The following is a 25,302-nucleotide window of genomic DNA, read 5'->3' as shown; positions in this document are numbered from 1 at the left end:
ATTTTGTTTAAGAGTGGGCTCGTGTTTAGGGCTTTAGAGGAACTATTCTGTCTTAATTATGGCTCATTGGACATATGTATTAAAAAGTGGACACTTCAAGCATTGGCACCAACATTACTAATAAAGACGTCCATACAACTTTTAGGTACCCGCTGTGGTGAGGTCACCACTAGGATACCTGGGAAAGTCCAGGACGGACCTTATTTATGCCCCAGGTTCCTAACAGAGTGGTTCTGGCACTTACATGTATTAGTTAGAAGCCCATTAAGTGGCAAGGATTTAATTTTGAATTGTTTATGTTGTTTTGCTGCAAGTGAAAATAAACTGCCAGAAAGAAACAACCCTCTTATGAATTGTTATTGTGCTGTGGGCTGCTTTACCCCCAGAAAGCTGATCCCAGCTACCTAAGTCCTTACACCGCCATATTCAAATTAACCTAAGTGCAAGAGTGCTAGCGAAGTTTTGCTAGGTAAAAATGAACGCTATGAAATGCTCGCACTGCCAAAGTAACGCAAGTGAAAATTCCACACCGTTCGGCTGCTGAGACGCAACTTTAAGTGAATTAGCATTGTGATGCTGAAAGTGTTGTGGAGTATGGCGAAGCAGTTGCTGGCTGGAAGAAAACTCAGCAAGCAATGTTTCATCAAAAAGTAGAAAACATTCCCAAAAGAACAGATACTGTTATATCAGTATATTTCATACCCTTGAATTAGATATTTTACTAGCAGGTGTCTGATATTTTTTGCTATATGGTGTATGTTCTGACCTGTGGGGTTGTCAACAGATGAAGTGGAATCAACTTTATTAAAATCCTAATTTTATTCTTTTAATTAAAAAAAAAAAAATACTAAGGTAAACAAAAACATACCTCTACAAAAAGATGGCTGCCAGTGTACAGCATAAACAGAATTTTCATGACCAGTCAAAACGGTCTCCAAAGTAACAGCATAACTAGTTTCTGTGTCTAGGAAGAAAAGAGAGAGATCAGTAAATTTCATCTGTTCCTTATTGACTATAGACTAGAGACTGAAAAACATAAGGAAGGCAAAATCATTTTTAACACCAGCACATTTAAAGGGAAAGATATATCCATGCTTTTAAGACCATCCTTGTCAAGGTTGAGTATTCATATTTTCTAAAGTGAGGTAAGTGGGTATTTATTGCAAATTAAAAATATAGTTTGCCAATTTCCCTATGGGCCAAAATGTAAATGATATCCTTAACGGCCCAATCTGGCACTGTTAATTTCAAGAGACACACAGTTTTCACCTTGTGTCTTCGGTAGCAGTTTTGCCCAACCCATGTTGCCTTTTACTCACCACCTAGCAACCGTCTGCCTTAGTGGAACCAGCTAACTGCAACACATCCCCCATCACACCCACTCCACATACACACTGCCAGCCCAACTAGTGCCCTGGCCTGCCTTGTTGTTGCCCACCACACACACACTCCCCTTGTCTACCTACAGGCTTTCTCGCCTGCTACTCTAGCTCTACACCATGCTGCTCACAGAGGAACTTCCTCAATACAGGAAGAAGAGGGAAAAAAAAACTACCAGGAAGAATGACAGAGATGGAAAAAGAGATAGGGGTCAGTAAGGAATGTAGGAGAAAGGGTCAGGAGGAAGATGTAGAAATGGAAAGGAAACAAAGACCACAGGAGGAAAGTTAAGGAGTGGTAAAAAAAAGGCAAATGATTGGAGGCAGGACATAACCAAAATATTGGGGGACCCACCGCCATCAAACCCTCTGGGCCCCTGCCCACCCCAACGCAGTCCTCCCTGAGACACCCAGCCCCCCCCCCCATGTCAGTGCAAGGCAGGAAGAAGGGGTTGCAGGCTGTACATTGGGTGGGAGTGAGTGTTGCGGATTACAACAGAGGTCCTTCTCTCTTTTCAGACTGAGGGGTCTGAAGTTGGTATTATTCACACTACTGAAGCATAATCAGGGCAGGGTTATGTAGAATATGTATTTGAGTTCTCTCTCCACATGGCAATCTTATTTTAAAAGTAGCAAAGGAAAATGACAATTAGCCTATAGACAGTAAGATCATGTGAGCAGAGTCTGCCTAATTATTAATTCTGAAATTAATTTCATTCAACACTTGCTAGTTGATTGTGGCTACTCGCTGGCTTTATTATTGTAAAGAGCAGCATCGAAGCATAGAAAGTATTTAATATGCTTGAACATTTTTAAACGGTTTATAGCATTACAGTACCCTCAGACACTATAAACTACTTATCCTAAATACAGTTTGGCCCATAAATGCCTAGATGGACAATGACCCAAAACATACAGCCAAAGCAACCCAGAAGTTTATTAAAGCAAAGAAGTGGAATATTCTTGAATGGCCAAGTCAGTCACCTGATCTGAACCCAATTGAACATGCATTCCACTTGTTGAAGATTAAACTTTGGACAGAAAGGCCCACAAACAAACAGCAACTGAAAGCCACTGCAGTAAAGGCCTGGCAGAGCATTAAAAAGGAGGAAACCCAGAATCTGGTGATATCCATGAGTTTAAGACTTCAGGCTGTCATTGCCAGCAAAGGGTTTTCAACCAAGTATTAGAAATAAACATTTTATTTTCCATTTTTTAATTTGTCCAATTACTTTTGAGCTCCTGAAATGTAGTGATTGTGTTAAAAAAAAAAAAAAAAAGGCTTTAGTTCCTCACATTTGTATGCAATCTTTCGTTCAACCCACTGAAGTAAAGCTGAAAGTCTTCTTTCTGTTCAACAGCATCGGAGTTGTTTCATTTAAAATTCATTGTGGTAATGTAAAGAACCAAAATTAGAAAAAAAAATCTGTCAAAATATTCATGGACCTAACTGTATATTATTAAGGCTAGATCCAATTATTTTAAACTCAATTGCTCGACAAAAAAGTAGAAATGTTGCAGTAAATGTTTAGAAATTCTATACCAGCCCAAGAGAAACACAGCCTCTTAGCAGTAAAGATATGTACCTCCAAATATGCCCCAGGAGCTCACCGTCTTCTTTTCAGCAGATTCCCTCTGTGCTACTGTCAGTTACCTGAGCTTAGGAAATGATTTACAATATATTGTATACACAGAATATAAAAACCCAGACACAATGGTGACCGATAATTAATTCAGATTCTCATTCTATGGTAGCTCAGAAACTAGAGCAATTTGCATTAGAATTTAATAATTAGCCCTGTGGCATTAGCTTCTATGAGAGATCAGCTTAATTTTTATGTCCAAGCACTGTCAGTTCACAGAACTGCATCCATGTGCATATGTGGAACAAGTTCTTCTATTTTAAAAACTGCAACAGAATAAAAAGGTTTAGGGACAGATAGGGTTAAGTTTCCCTATGGCTTGAAAATTCCACATGGTTGGAAATCCCCTGCTGTGGCCAGCTAAGTTTTGGTACTAAATTGGTTCAGGGAGGGGGAGTGAGACATTTGTCCAATGTGCAGTGAGCCCTGGCAGATTCCAGATTTGGCCATAAAGTGTCACTATTGTGCAAGGAGTATAAAAAGCTGAGCTGCCATGGGCATTTCCACTCCAGTCGGGATTGCATGGACTGGAGCAAAGATGTAAGGGCCTGAGGAATTTGAGATTCAAATGGAGGGCTTGGGGTACAGGACCCCAAGCCTGGTCAGCTCAACAGCAGTGAAGCAGTGACTTAAGCCACCTGTAGATGGATGCTGATTTGAAAGGCGGCTTGTGATTTGCTCGCACTTCAGATAGTGCTGGGAGCTGTGCCCTGAATATTAAAGCAAGCTTCGTGTGTTCAGCTTGGATAGTTTGGGAGCCTGGCTTGAAGATGTGGATATGCTGTGGATGCCTGTTGCAGCTCTGTGTGAGCCCTGTGAGTCTGTCTGAGAGAAGGCATGGAAAGGCTGCAGCGTGTCCCGTGTGAGAACAGGTGCTGTTCGTGTAGCTGCCACATGGGAGCAACTACCTTTAGTCCATCTGGAGAGGCATTTAGGCAGGTAGCACCACCTGGGGATAGTTGGGGGAAAAGGGACTGTGACTCTTCTAATCAATGTGGGATTGTGCCAGGGTTGCACTTACCACACAGGTTCCACAGGGCAGGGGTGTTATAGATGTGTAATTTTATTTTATTCTGCACTGCAGATAACTTAATTGATGGACTTATTTGTTTTGAGTTCTTTGTATGTATGGATTACTTGGGTTGTTACAGACATCTGGTCATGTCAATAGCCCCATTAGAAATATATTTACTGAGAAAAACATTGACATGTACAAAACTTATTTTCCCTGCTGTTATTGAAGGTATATCCCTTTGGCAGTAGCCCATCTTTATGACTATATGGATAGGTTCACTTCTGGACACTGCCTTTTTCCCCATTCCTCTTTGCAAAACTGTTGAAGCTCTGTCAGGTTGCATGTGGATCACGAGTCACAGATTTTTCAGTCCACTCACAGATTCTCTAATGGATTGAAATCTGGACTCTGACTTTGTTATTGCAGTACATTAACAAAAATAATGATTAGTTTGATGGACAAACTGAAGTTTGTGACTTTTTCAGGGTTGTCTCTTGGTGGTCGCTAGTCTCCTTCTTGCGCGGTCACTCACTTTTGGTGGATGGCCTGTTCTTGGCATATTTTCAGCTATACCATACTCTTTCCATTTCATAATGATTGATTTAATTGTAGTCCAAAACACATTCAATGACTTGAAAAAATTCAAGTGACATCTTGTCACTTGTGCTTTTCAATCACCATTTCACAGAGTTGCTTGGATTATTAGGTCTGTGGTGATGGTTATGCTGACATATCCACTCACTGAAAATTGAACCATCTAGATACATATGTATTTACCACAATCATTTAAAACTCACAGACTCATTCAATTCATTATGAAGTTGGAAAAAATTTGGCTGCACCAGTGAGGATTTAGGTGTGCTATATTAAGGGGTTTATATATGTATGCAATCGATTATTTTGTGCTTTCACTGTAATTACACTGTAATTACTTAGCACATTGCTATTGACCAGTGTAAAAAACAAACTCCAATGTGATGTTCTATGACTATAAATCATGAAAACTCACAAGGGAAAAAATACATTTTATAGGCACTGTATATCTTGCCCTTTGTTTTCCCCTGAGCCAGGACCCATGGTGTTAATCCTTACAGCAGCTGTTCCTGAACCCTGAAGTGCTACAAAAAAACAACATCCTATGAGTTATAATGCAGTAGCTCTCTGTTAGCAATACAGTCAAGCTAATATAATAACAGTGCACATTTTCACAAGTTAAATAAACTGAAGCAAACAGTCAGCAATAAACTTTTAGTCTAACGCATACAGAGTAATTAATGCAATCCTCTGATTAGTTCCCGAGGGTTACTACATAGTAAGAGTCCTTCTGCTCTTTTCATTGTCTTTTCAATTGTTTTCTGAGGGCATAATAGTGAAAAACCGTTAGGCTTATAGCACACAGACTTTTGACAATAGCAGCCAAAGTTTCCCTCTCTGTCTGACCACTCTTCCCACAGCAATCTATAGAAAATGTGGTAAAAAAATTCTCTGTAATAATAAAAACAATACCTTGTACTTGATCCAAACTAAGATATAATGCATCTTTATTGGAGGCAAAACCAGCCTATTGGGTTTATTTAATGTTTGAATTATTTTCTAGTGGACTTAAGGTATAAAGATCCAAAATACAGAAATCCAGAAAACTTTTAGGTTCTGAGCATTCTGGATAACAGGTCCCATAGCTGTACCTAAAGCAGAGTGAGCAACCGAAATTAGTGTTTGGGAGCAGAAGTTGACCACCAAAATGAGTGTTCGGGAGGAGAAGTCAACAACCAAAATAAGTGTTCGGGAGCAAAAGTCGACCACCAAAGTAAGTGTTCGGGAGCAGAAGTCGACCACTAAAATGAGTGTTCGTGAGCAGAAGTCGACCACTAAAATGAGTGTTCGTGAGCAGAAGTCGACCACCAAACTGAGTGTTTGTGAGCAGAAGTCGACCACTATTTTCCACATAACAAAAAAATAAACACACTAAGACCCGTTTACCCTGTTAACAGAAAAGGGGGGAATTTATTTTCTATAGATTCATTGTCCTCTGTGAAATAGTCCTTTGCAAATTAGCCATGAAACCCCCATCCATGCCCTTTATAAATGCATTTAAAATTGTGCTGTTAATCATATTTTGACGGCCCGCCTCTTTGCCTTAGGCATAGAGGTGTGTGTAATGGAAACTGAAGTTTCTCACCCTCGTGATGGCCATGGCGTCCAAGATGGCGACGGCGTCCAAGATGGCGACTCCTTCCTCCCCCATGTGGATCCTGCTGGTCCCTGTGTGATGACGTCGCTGCCTCTCGCTCTCCGATTGGTCGCCGGCGACCGGCGTCACAACGTTTGCGTCTTGACGCCGGCGTCAGCGTCATGACGTCATCGCGTTCAAAATCTTGGCGCCAAAACTGCCTATTTAAACCCCCTGGACATTGCAAACATTGCCCAAGTATAGGTTCATCTTCGTGATTCCTGGGTGTTATATTATTGACTGATTTCTTGTGTACCAACCTTGCCTGTTATTCGGATTGACCCTTGCTGCCTGGATTGAACCCTTTGCCTGTACCTCGACTATTCTTCTGCCTGATCCCTTTGTACCACGAACTCGCTGACTACCTGCCTCCTCCTTGGTCCGCACTCCAACTGCGCCTTCGGGCCCTTACATTATATTTGGGCCATGGACCCATCTCAGGAGGCTGCGGCTCAACCATATTTCGGAAGAGCCTTTCGTGGGATTGCCTCACGCATGGAGGCCTATGAAGCTCAGCAGTCGCACTTTGGCCAAGCTCTTGAGGCCATTTTGGACAAATTGTCGGCTCTCACTCCTATGGCTCAGGTTCCTGCTTCAGCTCCGGCCACTATTCCAGTGGCGCCGTTCCATGTCTCCGAACCCCGGATTCCGGCACCTCCGCTCTTCAGAGGTGATTCTGAGGCTTGTAGAGGATTCATCAACCAGTGTGAGATCCAGTTCACTCTGCTACCTCATCAATACGTCTCAGAGCGTGCCAAGGTGGGATACATCATTACCCGCTTGACCGGGAAAGCCGTGGAATGGGCATCACCATTGTGGGAGAAAGAGGACCCCCTGATAGATGATTCGAAGGCCTTTATTCGTGAGCTACGCACAGTGTTCGATGCTCCCGGCCGGTCTGCATCTGCCTCTTCTCGCTTGTTCCAGATCCGCCAAGGTACACGTTCGGTGCCAGAATATGCCATCGAATTCCGTACTCTGGTGGCCGAGACCAGCTGGAACAACGACAGTTATCACGCTGCCTTCTACAACGGGTTGTCCATGCGCCTGAAGGACGATTTGGTTTCACGTGAGTTGCCTACTCATTGGGAAGATTTGGTGGCCCTGGCAGTCAAAGTGGACACCCGCCAAAGAGAGCACCTTGCCGTAAAGGAACGTATGAGGAAGTTTCAACCTCCCCTGGCTCCTCGTTTCCAGAGACCTGTCCTTCCCAGCACCACTTCTTCTTCTACTCCGGCTTCTTCTCCCTCCACCTCAGAAGAGCCTATGCAGATTGGTCGTGCCCGTCTTTCCGAACAGGAAAAGTTAAGGAGAAGGGCTGCTGGACTCTGCTTATACTGTGGGGGCAAATCCCACTTTGCCCATGAATGCCCTGCGAAGTCGGGAAACGCCAGTGCCTAGGTAAGTTTGGGGAAACTTACCTGGGCGGAATTAATCAACTTCCCCAAACTTCTACTCATCGTTTCCTTCTCCCTGTACAGTTACAGTTGGCTTCCAAGACCATCTCTACCCAAGCTTTCCTTGACTCCGGCGCAGCTGGGAACTTCTTGGATAAAGCCTTCGCAGAACAACATTCTATTCCTCTCCAAAGTCTGGCTGTTCCACTTCGTGTTCTTGCCATTGATGATCGGCCTCTTTCATCTGCCTTCATCTCCAAGTCTTCGCAAGAATTGTCTTTCAAAGTGGGCACCCTGCATACCGAAAGACTTTCATTCTTGATTATTGATTGCCCCTCGACTCCTGTAGTCCTTGGACTCCCTTGGTTGCGCACCCACAATCCAGTCATTGACTGGTCCGCAACTCAAATTTCTCGTTGGGGTTTCTTTTGTCAACAGAACTGTCTTCCAGCCCAGTCCTTGGTCAAGGTATCCGCTGTTGTTTCAAATTCTTCAATTCCTCCTGTTTATCAATATTTCTCCGATGTGTTTAACAAGAAATCTGCTGAAGTCCTACCTCCCCACCGGCCCTATGATTGTCCCATTGAGCTTCTTCCTGGAACCATGCCTCCAAGAGGACGTACTTACCCGCTTTCCCCCTCTGAAACTGCGGCGATGAAAGAGTACATCCAGGAAAATCTGCTTAGGGGCTTCATTCGTCCTTCTTCGTCTCCTGCAGGAGCAGGCTTCTTCTTCGTAGAAAAAAAAGATGGCAGTCTACGTCCCTGCATTGATTATCGCGGATTGAACAAGATTACAGTAAATAACCGCTATCCGCTCCCCCTTATTTCCGAGTTATTTGACCAGCTCAAAGGTGCCAGCGTCTTTACCAAGCTTGATCTTCGTGGAGCCTACAATCTCATTTGGATCAGAGAAGGGGACGAATGGAAAACCGCATTTAATACTCGTGATGGGCACTACGAGTATCTCGTGATGCCCTTTGGACTTTGTAACGCCCCTGCGGTTTTCCAAGAGCTGGTAAACGATGTCTTCCGGGACTTACTTGGCATAAGTGTGGTCGTATACCTAGACGACATTCTAATTTTTTCTTCAAACCTTTCCGAGCATCGAATCCAGGTACGGGAAGTTTTATCTCGTTTAAGGAAAAATAATCTGTTTGCCAAGCTGGAAAAGTGTTCCTTCGAAGTTTCTTCTATTCCTTTTTTGGGGTACATTATTTCCCAACAAGGCTTCAAGATGGATCCGGCCAAAGTCTCAGCGATCCAGGATTGGCCCCTCCCCACCTGCACTAAAGCTATCCAGAGGTTTATTGGCTTTGCCAATTACTACAGACAGTTCATCAAAAGCTTCTCCTCCAAGATCACCCCTATCCTGTCTCTCATTCGGAAGGGTGGGAAGCCCCAATGTTGGACTCCTCAGGCTTTAGAAGCTTTCAAGAACCTCAAAGACTCTTTTTCATCTGCTCCAATTCTTAGGCACCCAGAACCTCTTCTACCATTCTTCATTGAGGCGGATGCCTCCGACGTAGGCGGTGTTGTCCCAAAGGTCTTCTAATGATGGCAAACTTCATCCTTGTGCTTTCTTTTCTAAAAAGTTTTCTTCTTCTGAGCAGAACTATGACGTGGGAAAAAGTGAGCTACTGGCAGTTAAACTAGCTCTTGAAGAGTGGAGACATCTGTTGGAAGGTTCTTCGGTGCCAGTATCTATCTTTACGGATCACAAGAACCTTGAATTCATCCAGTCCCTTAAACGCCTCAATCCCAGACAAGCTAGATGGGCACTTTTCTTCTCCAAATTCAATTTCGTGATCACATTCCGCCCTGGGTCCAGAAACAAGAAAGCTGACGCTCTTTCCAGAAGCTTCATTCCCGAGGATTCGTGTTCCGAAGACCCTGAGCCCATTGTGCCTCCTGTTAAAATTATTACTGCCCTATTCCCCACCATGGCCTCTCAGTTATTGTCCGCACAGTCTTCTGCTCCTGACAGTACTCCTTTGGGAGTTGCTTTTGTTCCTCCAGATCTCCGTCATTCTATCCTTGCTCAGTCTCATAATTCCAGACAAGCCGGCCATCCTGGTATCAAGAAAACTACTGAACTCCTGTCTCGCCTAGTGTGGTGGCCTTCTCTCCGTAAGGACGTCAAGGATTTTGTCTCCTCCTGTTCTGTTTGTGCAGCTTCCAAGTCTGGCCACTCTCCTCCCAAAGGATTACTTCTACCTTTACCCATTCCCTCTCGTCCATGGACTCACTTGGCGATGGATTTCATTGTGGATCTGCCTGTTTCCCTCGGTCATACTGTCATCTGGGTCGTGGTTGACCGATTCAGCAAGATGGCCCATTTCATTCCCCTGCGAAAGCTACCTTCTGCTCAGGAACTCTCCAAATTATTCATTCAGCACATCTTTCGCCTTCACGGATTCCCGGCTGAAGTGGTGTCGGACAGAGGTTCCCAATTCGTTTCCAAATTTTGGAGATCGTTATGCAAGGCACTTCATATCTCTCTCCAGTTTTCCTCTGCCTATCACCCTCAATCTAATGGAGCTGCCGAGAGAGTCAACCAAGCATTGGAGCAATTTCTTCGTTGCCATGTCTCTGTGTGCCAAGACGACTGGGCAGACCTTCTTCCTTGGGCAGAATTTGCTCACAACAATGCTATGCACGCTTCTTCTGAAAAGTCTCCGTTCTTTTGTGTCTATGGTCAGAATCCTCTAGCTTTTCCGCAAGATCTTCTTCTCACAAACGTCCCTGCTGCCAATGATCAGGCCGCTCATATGCTTGCTATCTGGGTTGCCACTAAAGCTAATTTGGAGAAGAGTTCTCTGTCTCAGAAGAAATTCGCGGACAAGAGAAGAATTTCTTTCCCACAATATTGCCTCGGTGATAAAGTTTGGCTTTCTACACGGAACATTCATCTTAAAGTTCCTACTCCTAAACTCGGTCCCAAGTTCATCGGTCCTTTCCCCATTATAGAAATCATCAATCCCGTGGCAATTCGTCTTCAGCTTTCCCCCGAGATGCGGATTCCCAATGTCTTCCATGTATCTCTTCTCAAACCGGCAAAAGATTCTTCTTCTTCCTCCTCGTCTTCTCCTACTCCTGTTCTTATTGATGGACACCAAGAATTTGAAGTCAAAAGAATTCTGGACTCTCGAATTTCCAGGGGTAGGTTACAGTATTTAATCGAATGGAAGGGGTTTGGTCCAGAAGAATGCTCCTGGGTGAAGGACTCTGACGTCCATGCTCCTCTTCTTATTCGAAGATTCCACAAGCAATTTCCTTCCAGTCCCGGTTTTGGTGGTCCTGAGGCCCCCCCCTAAGGAAGGGGGTACTGTAATGGAAACTGAAGTTTCTCACCCTCGTGATGGCCATGGCGTCCAAGATGGCGACGGCGTCCAAGATGGCGACTCCTTCCTCCCCCATGTGGATCCTGCTGTTCCCTGTGTGATGACGTCGGCTGCCTCTCGCTCTCCGTTTGGTCGCCGGCGACGGAATGGTCGCCGGCGTCAGAACGTGCGTCGGCGTCACGACGTTTGCGTCTTGATGCCGGCGTCAGCGTCATGACGTCATCGCGTTCAAAATTTTGGTGCTAAAACTGCCTATTTAAACCCCCTGGACATTGCAAACATTGCCCAAGTATAGGTTCATCTTCGTGATTCCTGGGTGTAATATTATTGACTGATTTCTTGTGTACCAACCTTGCCTGTTATTCGGATTGACCCTTGCTGCCTGGATTGAACCCTTTGCCTGTACCTCGACTATTCTTCTGCCTGATCCCTTTGTACCACGAACTCGCTGACTACCTGCCTCCTCCTTGGTCCGCACTCCAACTGCGCCTTCGGGCCCTTACAGTGTGGAAGTCAATTACTTTCACTTTCAGCTCTGCACTTTCTAGATGTCTATGTTTTCCTCACATTCCTCTTCCTTGTTCATTGGCTTTAAAGGAGAACGAAAGCTAATTTTTAAATTATATTCCTAAATGCAGTTTGTGTCCCCCCCTCCTGAAACACCATGCTGTAATTTGCTAAATCACTATAGTTTAGTTGTACAGGCACTTGACAAAAAATCACCGCTTTTGCAGCCACCATCGAGCTGAAGATTGCATCACTTCCTTTATCTCCCAGGCCAAAAGAGCGCATGCGCCAGACAGCTGCTTTGGTTTAACTATTGAGGATCGCACCTAAGACTAGACCCAGCTAAAGAAAGAAGAAATGCGGAAACCATTGCTGTAGCAATAGCAACCCAACACGATCGCTGCTATCGGCGCTTAACAATGAAGGGGAGAAGAAGTAGAGGTTCGTTTTTATCATGTGACCAGAACTTCACCGCTGGCCTGGGGGAATCTAGATGATTGTTTGCTCATGCGCAGGGCTTGGAAGATTTATATCTGCGCATGTGCAAGCCCTGATGTTGCAGTTTTCAAATGGCAGAGGGATGTCCACTATATTTCATGTACTTTGCAATATTTTTAAAACCAATCTTTGCATACAGCTGAAGGTTAACTCCTATAGAAACAGCATTACTGTAAGTGACTCTTGACTTAAGGGGCAACACATAGAGCTTTATTTGCATTGTACCTTTCCTTCTCCTTTAAAGGAATTGTTCAGTGCAAAATAAAAAATGTTTCTATATAGTTAGTTAGGCAAAAATGTAATTTATAAAGGCTGAAGTGATTTCATGTATAACATGTCAGACAGAACTCTACTTCCTGCTTTTCAGCTCTCTTGGTTTACACTGACTGGTTACCCTGGCTAGCAGAGACTTGAGGTGGGGCCACATGGGTAATATCTGTTGCTTTTGTATCTGAGCTGAATGCTGAGGATCAATTACAAACTCACTGAACAGAAATGTACCATGTGCACCCCCCTTCAAGTCGATAACTAACTCAGAGTTATAGAGCTGGAAAGCAGGAAGTTGGATTCTGGCTGTTTTATTAGACATCTGTTCACTCCAGCCTTTATATATTACATATTTGACTAACTAACTATATTAGAAACATTTTTTATTTTGCACAGCCAATCTATTTACCCAGTTTTTATTTTCACACTAAACTGTTCCTTTAATTGTGTAGCCATTGCATTGGCATTAGGTCCCCCATTCTGGCACATACACAAGATTTTGGGGTCATGCAAAACTTGCCTTAATAACAGTGTCAACAAAAAGACCCCTGCCTGTATTCTGTGATTGTGAATTCCAAGACCGAACAAAACAAAATTTAAATAATTTACAAGTCTAAGAAATGTTTATTTTTTCCAACTAACATGATAGCAAAGGATTTGGAATTATTTCTTAGAGTGACAGGTTCCTTTTAAAGGGGTGGCTCACCTTTAAAGTAACTTTTAGTATGTTATAGAATGGCCAATTCTAAGCAACTTTTCAATTATTTATTATTTCATAGTTGTTTGTCTTTTTCTTCTGACTCTTTGCAGCTTTCAAATGGGTGCCGCTGACCCCTTCTAAAAAGCAAATGCTCTGTAAGGTTACAAATGTAATGAAATTGCTACTTGGCATTCCTCATTTTTCTATTCAGCCTCTCTCCTACCATATTCCAGCCTCTTATTCAAGTTAATGCATGGCTGCTAGGGGTATTTGCACCTTAGCAACCAGATTGCTTAAAGGAGAAGGAAAGCTACGGAGGCATTTTATTGCCAATAGATTTGCTGCGATAGTGCAAGCTAGAATGCTATATTTATTCTGTAGAATGTTTTACCATACCTGAGTAAAAAGCTCTAGAAACTCTCTGTTTGTTTAGGATAGGAGCTGCAGTATTAACATGGTGTGACATCACTTCCTGCCTGAGTCTCTCCCTGCTCTGGGCTCAGATTACAGTAGAGAAGGGAGGGGGGGGGAAGAGGAGCAAACTGAGCATGCTCTTGCCCAGGGCAATGAGGTTTAAGCTGAAGGCAGGAAGTCTGATACAGAAGCCCATGTGTACACAATAGAAGGAAAGAAATGCAGTGTTTCTTTTGACAGGGGACTCAGAGCAACACTACTTTGGGGGTTTACTGGTTTGTTTATATAGACCTTTCTGATAAGACTTACTTAGTTTTAACCTTTCCTTCTCCTTTAAAATGCAGATTGAAGAGTTGATGAATAAGAAGCTAAATAACCCAAAAACCTTAAATAATAAAAAATGAAAACCAATTGCAAATTGTCTCAGAATATCACTCTCTAAATCATACTAAAAGTACCCCTTTAAGTTTTTTATGCTAGTTTTTATAACATAAAGCACAAAAACAAAGGAGCATCATTCTGACACAACACTATAAATGTTTGATAATTTGACTCCTTGTGAGATTACTGAAATCATGAACCTTCTAGTTTTACGGCTACACTTTCAAAATGACATTGAAATATTTCACCAATATGTATAATGTTAACACTGTATCACTGTTTGCTCTGTTATGTCACTGGCACACAAACATTTTCTCCCCTGGATTACAATCTTTCCTTGACAAATAAAAGTGATTGTGTTGAAGTAGAATCAAAGCAGACGACAAGGGAACTGCATATGAATTCATTATAATACATACCAACACTCAAGGAAATTCTATCATCTTTAGTAAAAGAAACACATTTTTCTTATTCTCTCATTCTGAGATTTTCATTGCAGTCATTTAATAGAATTTTCGCCTTGGATACATTTTAAATAGAGTTGTACTCTGGATTACCAAACAGTCTACAAAAAGCAGGGTGGGACTAATTTTAGGGGAATGAAAGAAAGACAAACAAGTGCATTTGAAGAGTAAATTAATTAAAAGAAAAAAAACAGTTAAAAAAATAGGAAGTAGTCATGGTAAGAAAAAAGGAGAAAGAAAAGGATAAGTGTGGGATGGATGGAAGATGCTGGAATGCAGGGAGAGGAAAAAATAGAGGAGAAAGCATGGAAGAAAAATGATGAGTACAATACATAGGCAGATTTTGTTCAAAAGTATAGAATGCACAGATTATGCCATTAATGTTACAGCATCCTTAAGAGAAGAGGAGATGCTCTTGCTGAAGCGCTACAGCAAAACCTAAACATAGAGCTGGGAACTATAGTTTTCTTTGCCAATTTCAATTCCACTGAGTGAGGTATGAGGCAGGAGTGCTGGAAGAAGAGGCAGATGCAGACTTTGGAAGAGAGGTTTATCACTTGCTGGGGCCCACAGTGTCATGAAATGCTGGGGGCACTCTATGATAAAATAATTTAAAAATGAAAGGTTATCTGGAATCCACCTTTCCTCACACCAAATCTATATTTTGATTTTTTTTTTTTAATACATATGTTCAATAAATAATATTGGTGAAAGACTGTAATAGGTATCCAAGCAAACCTTTGGAAAATCAGCTTCCCCCTGCTACAATAAACATCTAAAAGCTTGAGCGACAGCTAGAGCCTTTTTGGGAACATGGCAATACAAAACAAAAGAAAGCTTTGGAAGACAGTTGTTGTCACTAAAACAGAGAGTCACCTTTCCCAACTGAATCTATGTAAACAATGCTCACCTTTGTAAAAAGGGACACAGTATACAGTGATACATAATAAATAATATGCAAAATGTTACTCGAAAACAATGGATGCCTATGGGACTTCATGGTCTACACAGCGACACCTGCTGCAGAGTAACTCATTACAGATACAGGACGTTTACAAACAAACTGGTGGTTTTGGCCTGGTCAACATGAAGGGTAAATGGATACAACCGGAAGCCCTTCCACTTGCAGAAACAGAAAGAAATCAAGGAATAAGGAACAGGTGATGAAGAAGAAGGTATATGAAGTGACACACCTTTGTGGATAGCCACCTAGACATAACACTATATGCACACACATCAAGACATTAGGTCAGAATATACCTTATTAATAAGCTTTGTGTATGTTGTATGCTTCTTTCACTATGGGATTTAATTTACATTGTGATAACTTGTAATTGTATTGGTTAATTTTGGTAAGAATTAACTTTTATGTTCATAAGTTACCGGAGTCCCTTATATGTTATCACAGGTATAGAAATATATGCTGATTTGTAGCAAAGTGAAAGCCTGACAGGTTATAGTCCCAAACCTGGTATTTAGGTAAAGGAATGCCTGACAGGTTATAGTCAGAAACCCGGTATTTGGGGCCTTTCTACAATAACAGTCTATGAAAAAGACAGATCACAAAATCCCTATTGCCCTACCTATTTATAACCTATTTCTAACATCCCACTGACACACAAACACACACACTGCAAAGGTCATCTGGTTATTAGTAAACAGTATTGCTAATTTTGATCGATGGATGTCTGAAAGGCAACTCAGATTATTAGAGCTAACAGACTAGCTACAACCCTTGATCCTATACACTTACCCACTTGAAGACAAAACTTTTATGTATATGGGATCCTGTCTTATAGGTAAACTCCACAGATTTTTTTCTTCTTAGCTATAGTGGATTAAAGTGTATATTTATTTTTTTAGATTAAAAAAGTAAATATTCTATATGTTGTATCTTGAGTATAAGCCACTGACTGGATTACTCAACGGATATAGTTTTTCTTGTAGGTACTTATTACACTTCGCTATTCATAAATTGTCACAAAAGTGTCAAAACTGTATTAAACTTGTTAAATTGCTAAATTAGTGCATTAACTATTTATTTGACATTATCTGCAGCTATCTCTCTTCAACCGTGTTACTCAAATACTATGTGGGACATTCACTAAGATTCGTTATTAAGCCAGCATCCGCTTCGCCGCACTTCGCCAGGCGTATTTTCGCCAGTGCTACGCAAATTCACTAAAATCTGAAGATGTGCTCAGGGGAAGCATAAGGTTGCGAAGTTGCGCTAGCGTTAATTCGCCAAGAAAAGCAAAGTTACGCTAGCGATGGTTAATTTGCATACGGCGCCAAATTCAAGTTACAATGGAGGTATATGTAGCAGCACTACACAAGCCTGGGAAACCTTCAAAACAGCAAATAAAATTTTTATTTTGCCCTACACATGTGCCCACTGTATAGTTAAGGTGCCATGAGTTAGGAAATGTAGGGGGGAAGGAGGGGAGCCCCAAAAAATTTTTCAATCTTTTTCAGCCTATCACCCATAAAAAATGAAAAAACGCCAGTGTTTTTAACTTTTTTTGAAGCAATCCCTATCTACTCTATTGCACTTCGCCTGGTCTGAGGTGGCGAAGGAAGTCTGGCGTAAAAGGTAGCGTTCAGAATAATTTGCGGGTCAGTGAATTTGCGTAGTTACGTCTGTTGCGCAAATTCGCCAGGCGTAAGGGTGCGAAGTAACACTAGCGAATTTACGCCAGCATCAGCGAATTAACAAAAATGCGATACGCTGGCGCATTCACGCTAGCGTTAGGTGCTTCGTTGTTTAGTGAATTTGCCCCTATATGTCTACACATCACAGTTCTATATAAATATGAAATATATATTCTATTTGTTTTCAGAGAGATAAATACTAGATGCACATCACTGACCAACTTATTTCCACAACACAGGCATCCCAATATTTTGAATGCACCTTAAAAACAACTATATCTATACACAGTGGTGCATGAAAGTTTGTGAACCCTTTAAAAATGTCTATATTTTTATATGAATGTGATCTAAAACATATCATATCATTTTCAAACAAGTACTAACAGTAGATGAAGAAAGCCTACTTAAAATGAAAAATTATATTTGGTCTTCTTTGGTAATTTTATTGAAAAAAAAAAAGATCCAATAACATACCAGCATGTGGCAAACGTAAGTAAGTGACCCCCCCTTGTGCAGCAATAACTGCAAAGAAAAGTTTGCAACAATCGATTTAGGCAGTTCTGCAACATTTCAAATGGATTAAGGTCAGGACTTTGACTTGGCCATCCCATAACCTTCACTTTATTCTTCTTTAACCAATCTTTTGTAGAACGACTTGGGTGTTTAGGATCGTTGGCTTGCTGCTTGACACGCTGTCTCTTGAAATTCAGTTCATAGACAGATGACTTGTAGTTTTCCTTTACAATTCTCTGGTATGGTTCAGAATTAATTGTTCCATCAGTGATTGGAAGCCTTCCAGGCCCAGGTGCAGAAAAACAGGCCCAAACCAGAACACACACAGCGCCATATTTTATAGATGGGATATGATTCATAGGTTGCAATGCAGTGTTTTTATTTCCCCAAAAGATCTATTTTGGCTTCATCCAACCACAAAGCATTCTTCCAGTACCCTTCTGGTTTGACCTCATGATCTTTAGCAAACTGCGGACGTTCAGCAATATGTTTGGGGGAGAGCAGTGGCTTTCTTCTTGCTACCTTGCCTTATACACCATTGCCGTTCAGCATTCTCATGTAAATCAACAATTTGAGACAGGCCTTCCCTTCCTTTGTAACCTTTTGGACTATTAGAAACTTTGCAGTTGGAGTTATCTTTGATGGTTGACCAATCTTTGTAGGGTCTTGAACTTCCTCCAATTATACACAGTCTGTCTGACTGTTGATTGGTTGAGTCCAAACTCTTTCCCAGCTCAATGGACATCAACAACTCTTTTTCTTTTTTTTTCATCCACAAATGTGTTGTATGTGTGATTGGCCTTTGAATAAAACAGGGCCCCTCACTCACACCTGATTGTCATCAGCCTCTGATTTCACCTTCAAGTTATATGATAATCCTAAGGATACACATACTTATGCCACGTGCATGTTATTGATCATCAATAAATTCATGATCACATAAAATAATATTTCTTTAAGTAGGTGTTCTTCATCTACTTTTAGGACTTGTTTGCAAATCAGATGATGTTTTAGATCACATTCATATAAAAAAAAATGTAAAGGGTTCACAAACTTTCAAACACCACTGTAAGCCCATTTCATACAATACTAGCAAAGTTATTGTCATACAGTACTAGCAAAGTTATTGTCCATTGGGCAATGATTGATATTGTTGGATATTGTTGTCAGTTTTAATAATCCATGATTGCCCAACAGGCACCTGTACCTTGTATAGGAACCCTGCTTAAGGGTGGTGGCAGACGGGGAGATTAGTCGGGTAGCGACAAATCTTTTCTACTACGGGCGTCTAATTGCGCCGAAATGCCTTCCTGCCAGCAAGGTGGGATAGCATATGTATCTATTCAGAATTCCGAGGTCGCCCGAAGCTTCCTCATGAGGCAGCTTCGGCGACTTTTCAAAACTAAGCAATACGTATGCCACCCCGCCAGCAATTTGCATTCTTGTCCGAGGGAAGGCATTTGGGGAGGTTAGTCACCCACAGTAGAGAAGATTTTTCGCTGACAGCAGGTAGCAACAGAAGTTCAAAAAAGGGCAAAACTGGGGGCTCGGCAATAGGGTCCCCACAATGCCCCAGCCATCAGGCCAATATCAGGTCACCTCTCCCTATATGTGCTGGATTTTCATTCAGCTCTCCCGTGCTCACCTTTATGCCAGGGCAGCCAGGACCCCCATTTCACACTTATCACCTTATACAGAGTCTGGGAAATAGATTTGGGGGAATCAGAGAGGCCCCAGGTTTTGCCTCTGTTAGTCCATACCCTGTCTTAGTCCACTTTAATGTTTTCACCAATGCAAGCACAGGGATCGTCTTTTTTTTAAAAAGAAAAAAAAGAAGAAAAAAAAGGAATCCAGTATCTGGATTAAAGGATAAGTAAACCTTTAAAATAAGTGAATGTAAAACTGATGAGGGGGGCTATTCTAAGCACTTTTGCAATGTACATTCATTATTTATTCTTTTTAAATTCCAAGATATTAAGGGATACATGTACTGTTAATATGAATGAATTTTGTTACAACGGCACCACCTGCTGGTCATTTTCCCACCAGTCTGACCAGCAAGTAGTCAAGGAAGTTGTCAGGAGAAAGAAAGAGGCTGATGTTCTTCTGCTTAGGAAAGATGTGAGAAAGGTTTCTAATTTTATTCCTAAGCAGAAGAAAATCAGCCTCTTTCTCTGACAACTTCCTTGACTACTTGCTGGTCAGACTGGTGGGAAACTGACCAGCAGGTGGCGATGTTGTAACAAAACTCATTCATATTAACAGTACATGTATCCCTTAATATCTTGGAATAAAAAGAAAATAAATAATGAATGTAAGTTACAAAAGTGCTTAGAATAGCCCCCTCATCAGTTTTACATCTACTTATTTTAAAGGTTTACTTATCCTTTAACAAGCAAAACAGTAATAGTATACAAAAAATATGCATTAAAGTGATCCCATAAAATATACATTATATATATATATATATATATATATATATATATATATATATATATATATATATATATATATATATATATATATATATATATATATAGAATACACATGCGTATGAATTAATTGGTTTAATCACAAAGCATTAAATAGAATTCAGCATTGTGCATTAGCTCTCTGAACAGAAGCCTTTTTTATACATTTGGTACAAAGTTTGCCTTAAATAGATTGAATAGACAATTCAATCACTGTAATAGGAAGAGAAAATTAGTGTGCTGCATCTGCTGTGGTGAATGTAAGCAGAAGATCCATTCTCACAAGTATTTCCTCATTTTTAAAATAAAAACCTATAAATTGATATGGAACTTAAACATCATCACTATCATTGAGTCTTGGGGCAATAGCATAGTTTTTCCTCAGTGAAAATGTAATGATACAATGCCATAGATTGCTTAAAAAATACCTGTATTTAAATTGAATAAGCCAAACCACTGAGAGTGCCTTTGCATACAGTCAATAATCCCTTATGACTGACTTTTCCAAGACAGCAATGTCTGCCCACAGTGACTGATCAAAGTTTACAGAAGGAATGTTTAACAGATAAATCTAGTAACTTGGTAATAAAGTAAAGTCAAGTCAACGGAAAGTTTACAGAACACAAGTACTGCATATCTCATGAAAACTCAACACACCTTTTTCCTTTACTGTGAATATGTTCTCCTTAAGTTTGATGCAGGTTTCTTCTTCAGTTTTGGAATTATCTGTAGCAGTTTTCTTAAATATCTTCCATATGCGAATAAGGCAGTCCTGTGCACAGCTTGCAAGAAAAAGATTCTCACCTGCACAGGAAATTAAAGCACCATTTTGAACTGAGCAGTAGAGCATGGACTTAATGATACTTATCACACTGTACAAAAGTTCTAGGACACTAAATTGAAAGCATATTAGCAATTCAACTATGTCTCTTAGCCCCTTGCTGCTCCTTCCCAACAGTGTTAATAAACAATGACAAATATTTGTTCATAAGTTTAGTAGACTCTAGTATTGTTGAGTGTTCTAACCATAAACTGAGAAATAATCTGTGCTAATTAACATTCTTAAAACCATTTAACAAATAGATCACTGGTATATTTCTTTACAGGGTTTATTATTTCTTATAATGCACATGTGAAAATAAGAATGCCAAAATAACTATCTAATTAACAATTATTTATTTGGTGTTCCTAATATCAAGAACACACCACAAATTAAGAGTATTAAAAAGGAATGTCCAACTTTTTTCTATGTATTTGACAAAACGGACTGGTTAGAAAGAAACTGATACTTTTAATTAAGATTTCCCCCATATGTAATAAAAGGCACTAAATTTGCCCAGGAGCAATAACCCAACAGCAGCCAATAAGATGTTTGCTTTTAAACAGATGACTAGTAAATGCTACATACAAAAATATTTACAACGCTTATAAAGTCTCTAGCTCAACAAAACATTTTGAGAGAATATAAAATCAATTGTATTATTTGCACTGGAACTTTCTGCTGATCCTCAATTTTAATTGAACCATCTACCAGACGACTGTTATAAGGTAACATCACTGTAGAAAACAAATTTGTGTTACTCTAGCAAGTCAATAATAGATGGAAAGGAATCACTTGAGACTGTTCAAAACTTGCCACGTTCAATAAGTGATGCAGCTGCTACAGCATAATGTATTTGTTTTCTTTGCTCTTTAGAATAGTCTCAATATAAATCTACTGCCAAATCACTTTTTTTTCCTTGAATTTAAACAGTATAAAAATATCTGAACAATGAATTTTACTATGAAATAGATTTTTCTCTCTTTCACAAAAAAAGCAGACCCTAGGAGATGAATCTCCATTTAAGTACAACATTGTATATATAAATACATACATACATAAATAAAACAGGAATCCGGTTAAATCAGGTCAATAAAGTTCACAGAGATTTAATTTCCTGCGATTCCCAAGACTATGTCTGATATAACTGAAGGAAAATACTACCCATCCACAGCTGTGACGTAATAATCAAGTAGCTACCCGAAGATTGTTACAACTGGATAAGTCTGACAGATGAGTGAGGAGTCATAATAATGGCACTATACCCGATGTAAGCTGCAAAAAGTAGATTGTTTTTAATAGTACACTTCACTTTATTCATTCAATGTTTTTTTATTCTAGTATTTTAACATGTTATTTTTAAAGATATTTCAGGTTTTAATAATGGTATATGTGAGCAGACACCTCACTACATTATGCACAATCCTGTGCACAAACAGCTAGCACATCATTATGCAAGCCCTTTAAAGTGACTACTGTCTCATCTATTCAGTGTGTATCTCAAAGTCCAATGTGGCCCCGTTTTCCATACAATTTTTGCTATGGACGCTATTCTCACATTTTGAGCAGCGTAGACTAATTTTGAGACTATTTTACATAGTAAGTTTGGGTTGAAAGAAAAGTCCATCAGGCTAACCCCTATAAATTACCTTTGCATGTACAAATACCTAACTACCAATACATTCAAATATATAAAAATACATAACTTCCTTATATTTCAAGTTCTAGTGAGCAGGGCCTCTGATCTTATTTAAATTCTCTAACCCTTGTTTATTTAATTAATGTTTAGTGCTACATAACTTGTGGGCACTATATAAATAAATGATGATGAAGATCATCAACTGGAGATTTAAGCAGATTTAAGCAGAACAATGAGCAGAATGAGATTGGAAAGCTTACCAAGTAAAAGTAAGAACCCCTTAGCATATATTTAATTTTATGAAAATTGTTGATATTTAAAGGAGAAGAAAAGGCATCGTACACTTGGGGGTGCCAAATGGTAGGCACCCCCGAGTGGTGCTCCTATCAGCAGAAAACTACACCAACCTGGGGTTATACGAGTGAGCACGATGGATCGATCTTCTTCCGTCTTCCTCCTTCTTCACTCGGCTGAGCATGAGCAGTAGAACGAAAAGCCGAACTTTAACGAAAATGTCGGCTATCTAGTTAAACTGCGCATGAGTTTGCCCCGGGAAATTAGAAGAAAGAAGAAGACGGAAGTGGATCGCTCCGCAGTGCTCACTGGTATAACCCCAGGCTGGTGCAGTTTTCTGTCAATAGGAGCACTGGCCCAGGGTTCCAGGGTTTCAGGTAAGTCAATACAATCATTTGGGGACGCCTAACATTTGGAACCCCCAAGTGTACAATGCCTTTCCTTCTCCTTTAATAATAGAAAAACTGACCAGCATTTTACTTTTTTTTACGAAGGGGAATTAAACCAATTTAAACATATTGGGGCCCTGTATCAATTGCATCTCCTTAACTCCTCTTTGACCCTCCACTCTACTGGATGGGCGGCCTTGATATTTAGCTTTGTCATTTCTGTCAGGGTCTCCACTGTTCTGATCTCCAACCAGGGACCACACTTCAAGTGTGCAGGCCCTGAGAGTTAATGAGGCTCCAACAGGATTAGATTACAAGCAGACACCACTTTGGATGGCTTTGCACTTATTGTAATACAGGCAATCCGTGCAATTATATTACGAATATTAGGGGTTATGTAATAAAAGGCACTAAGTTTGTACAGGAGCAGAAACCCATAATAAACAATCAGCAGGTAGCATTTACCGATAACCTGTTTAAAAGCAAACATCTTATTGGTTGCTATGGGTTATTGCCTTGTATTACATATGGGGATTAGTCTTTTAAAGATTAATACATACCAGTGACAGCCCATTCAACTCCTCTTATCCAATCTTCATGTCCATAAAGTACTTGTGTTTTTTCAAACTACAAGATATTAGCAGGATATAAAACTTCTCAATAAACAGTGGGTACAAGAAATTCAATGGAAAAAATATAAATGTTACAGGAATAGAGAGGAATAAAGACAATTATCAGAGAAGACCACCCTTGAGTTATTGAATCCTAAGAAATTTCATTTTTAACACTTGATCACACTGCTTAAGGTTAATATCATGCAGAGAATAAATGAACGCCTTGCTGTGAAATATAAAGATATTAAAAGTATGTAAATATTGTCCTTTTGCATCTTTTTCTTGAGCCACCATTTTGTGATGATTTGTGTGGTGCCAGCTCTTGATAGAAAATAGCTTTGTATTTTGGAATAAGGGACTTGTGTTTTTAGTTGGTAAATAAAGCGCATCTCCAAACAAAGAAGTAAAATACACTGCACAGGCTACTGAGTCTGAAACAATACGAGTAAACTATCATGTCCTAATCAAAAAAATACATACACAGAATTCAGACGAGAGCTATTTTGTGTGACGACCATCAAGGGAGAACTAAAAGTAGTTACACCAGCAGTTCAAGAGGATAGCAGCAGGTTATACATCAAAGAAGATGAAAAATAATGCAGATTTAAACAGCAAAATCACTGCCAGCTGAGAAATGAATAATTACCTGCTCGTTCTGCAATGCATACAAATGAATTTGGCTGTCATCTGCCCCACAAGCTAAAACTGGCACTGCAGAAAGAATGAAACGTGTTTATATGAAAAGAACTTAATTAGAAAAGTCATTTTTTATTTTATAACCTAATATATATATATATATATAAGACCTGCAAATTATTAAACATTTATCATAGCAGACGAACTCAATGTGTACATAGTAAAACTAGGTTTTGCTTATTGTGCTTTTTTTTTTTTTTTTTTTAAATCTTGGTAAACTGTAACTGACCAGTGCATGAAATGTGCACTACAGCACTAAAGTTTTCTTAATTTCTTGCACAAACAAGACAAATCTTTCGCCTCTAAAAATATAAAAGGCTTTTATTATTTGTTACACTAAACAAGGTAAAATCTAAAACTGAATGTACACTTACTTTTTTTTTTTTAAAGACACAGCAAGGTAAAATCACTGGTGGCCAAACTCTCAGTGACTATAGTCACTTACTTCAGACTATGGGCCGGCACTCCTCTCATTCTAAAAATGCAGCAGTCTAGGTTACTTCTCTTCTCAGTGCTACATCACTAGACTTTGCCAGTGCCCTAGCATCCTCTGCACTTGTGAAGTATAGAGTTTGGTGAAGTGTTTTTTAATGTACCGTACATATACTTACCCTGGGCAGCATAGAAGCACTGAGTCACAAGAAGAGTATGGAAGCATGACACAGATAGCAAATGCACTGAACCAGTGAGTTTTTGGATTCAGAGAAGCACTGGCCTAGAATCCCCGAGGGCTCCCTAACTATTTGGAACACCCCAGGAGTCTAAGTTTCCTTGTACACTAATGTAAGTAATTAGAAAAACACAAATATTTCCTAATTAAAGCAATAGGCAAAAAGTATGTTTAGCATAAACCCAATTTATAGAACTAATGTTGAAAAGTTATAGTTTTTTTGTTTTTTTTAATTGAATGGGGAACCAAGTCCCTGGTACACAACAGACTGTATTTAATTTCTGGCAAACAACAGAAGACTGTTGC

The 25,302-nt window shown here is 40.2% G+C and overlaps 1 protein-coding gene across 1 annotated transcript in view; it reads right to left on the bottom strand.

The window, feature by feature from the left end:
* Nucleotides 1-25,302, bottom strand: part of elp2.S (elongator acetyltransferase complex subunit 2 S homeolog) — an 82,923-nt gene that overhangs the window by 44,639 nt on the left and 12,982 nt on the right. Inside the window, exons 6-9 of the mRNA XM_018269398.2 lie at nt 24,277-24,341; nt 23,577-23,643; nt 20,532-20,678; nt 869-964 (exon numbers count right to left, since the gene is read on the bottom strand). Of these exons, the coding sequence (XP_018124887.1) occupies nt 869-964; nt 20,532-20,678; nt 23,577-23,643; nt 24,277-24,341 (375 nt within the window). The remainder of the gene's footprint in view (nt 1-868; nt 965-20,531; nt 20,679-23,576; nt 23,644-24,276; nt 24,342-25,302) is intronic.

This window comes from Xenopus laevis, chromosome 6S, assembly GCF_017654675.1.
Source record: "Xenopus laevis strain J_2021 chromosome 6S, Xenopus_laevis_v10.1, whole genome shotgun sequence".
In the NCBI taxonomy this organism is placed as follows: domain Eukaryota; kingdom Metazoa; phylum Chordata; class Amphibia; order Anura; family Pipidae; genus Xenopus; species Xenopus laevis.
Note: the sequence above shows the minus strand (reverse complement) of the source record. Positions and strands in the feature narration are given on the sequence as shown.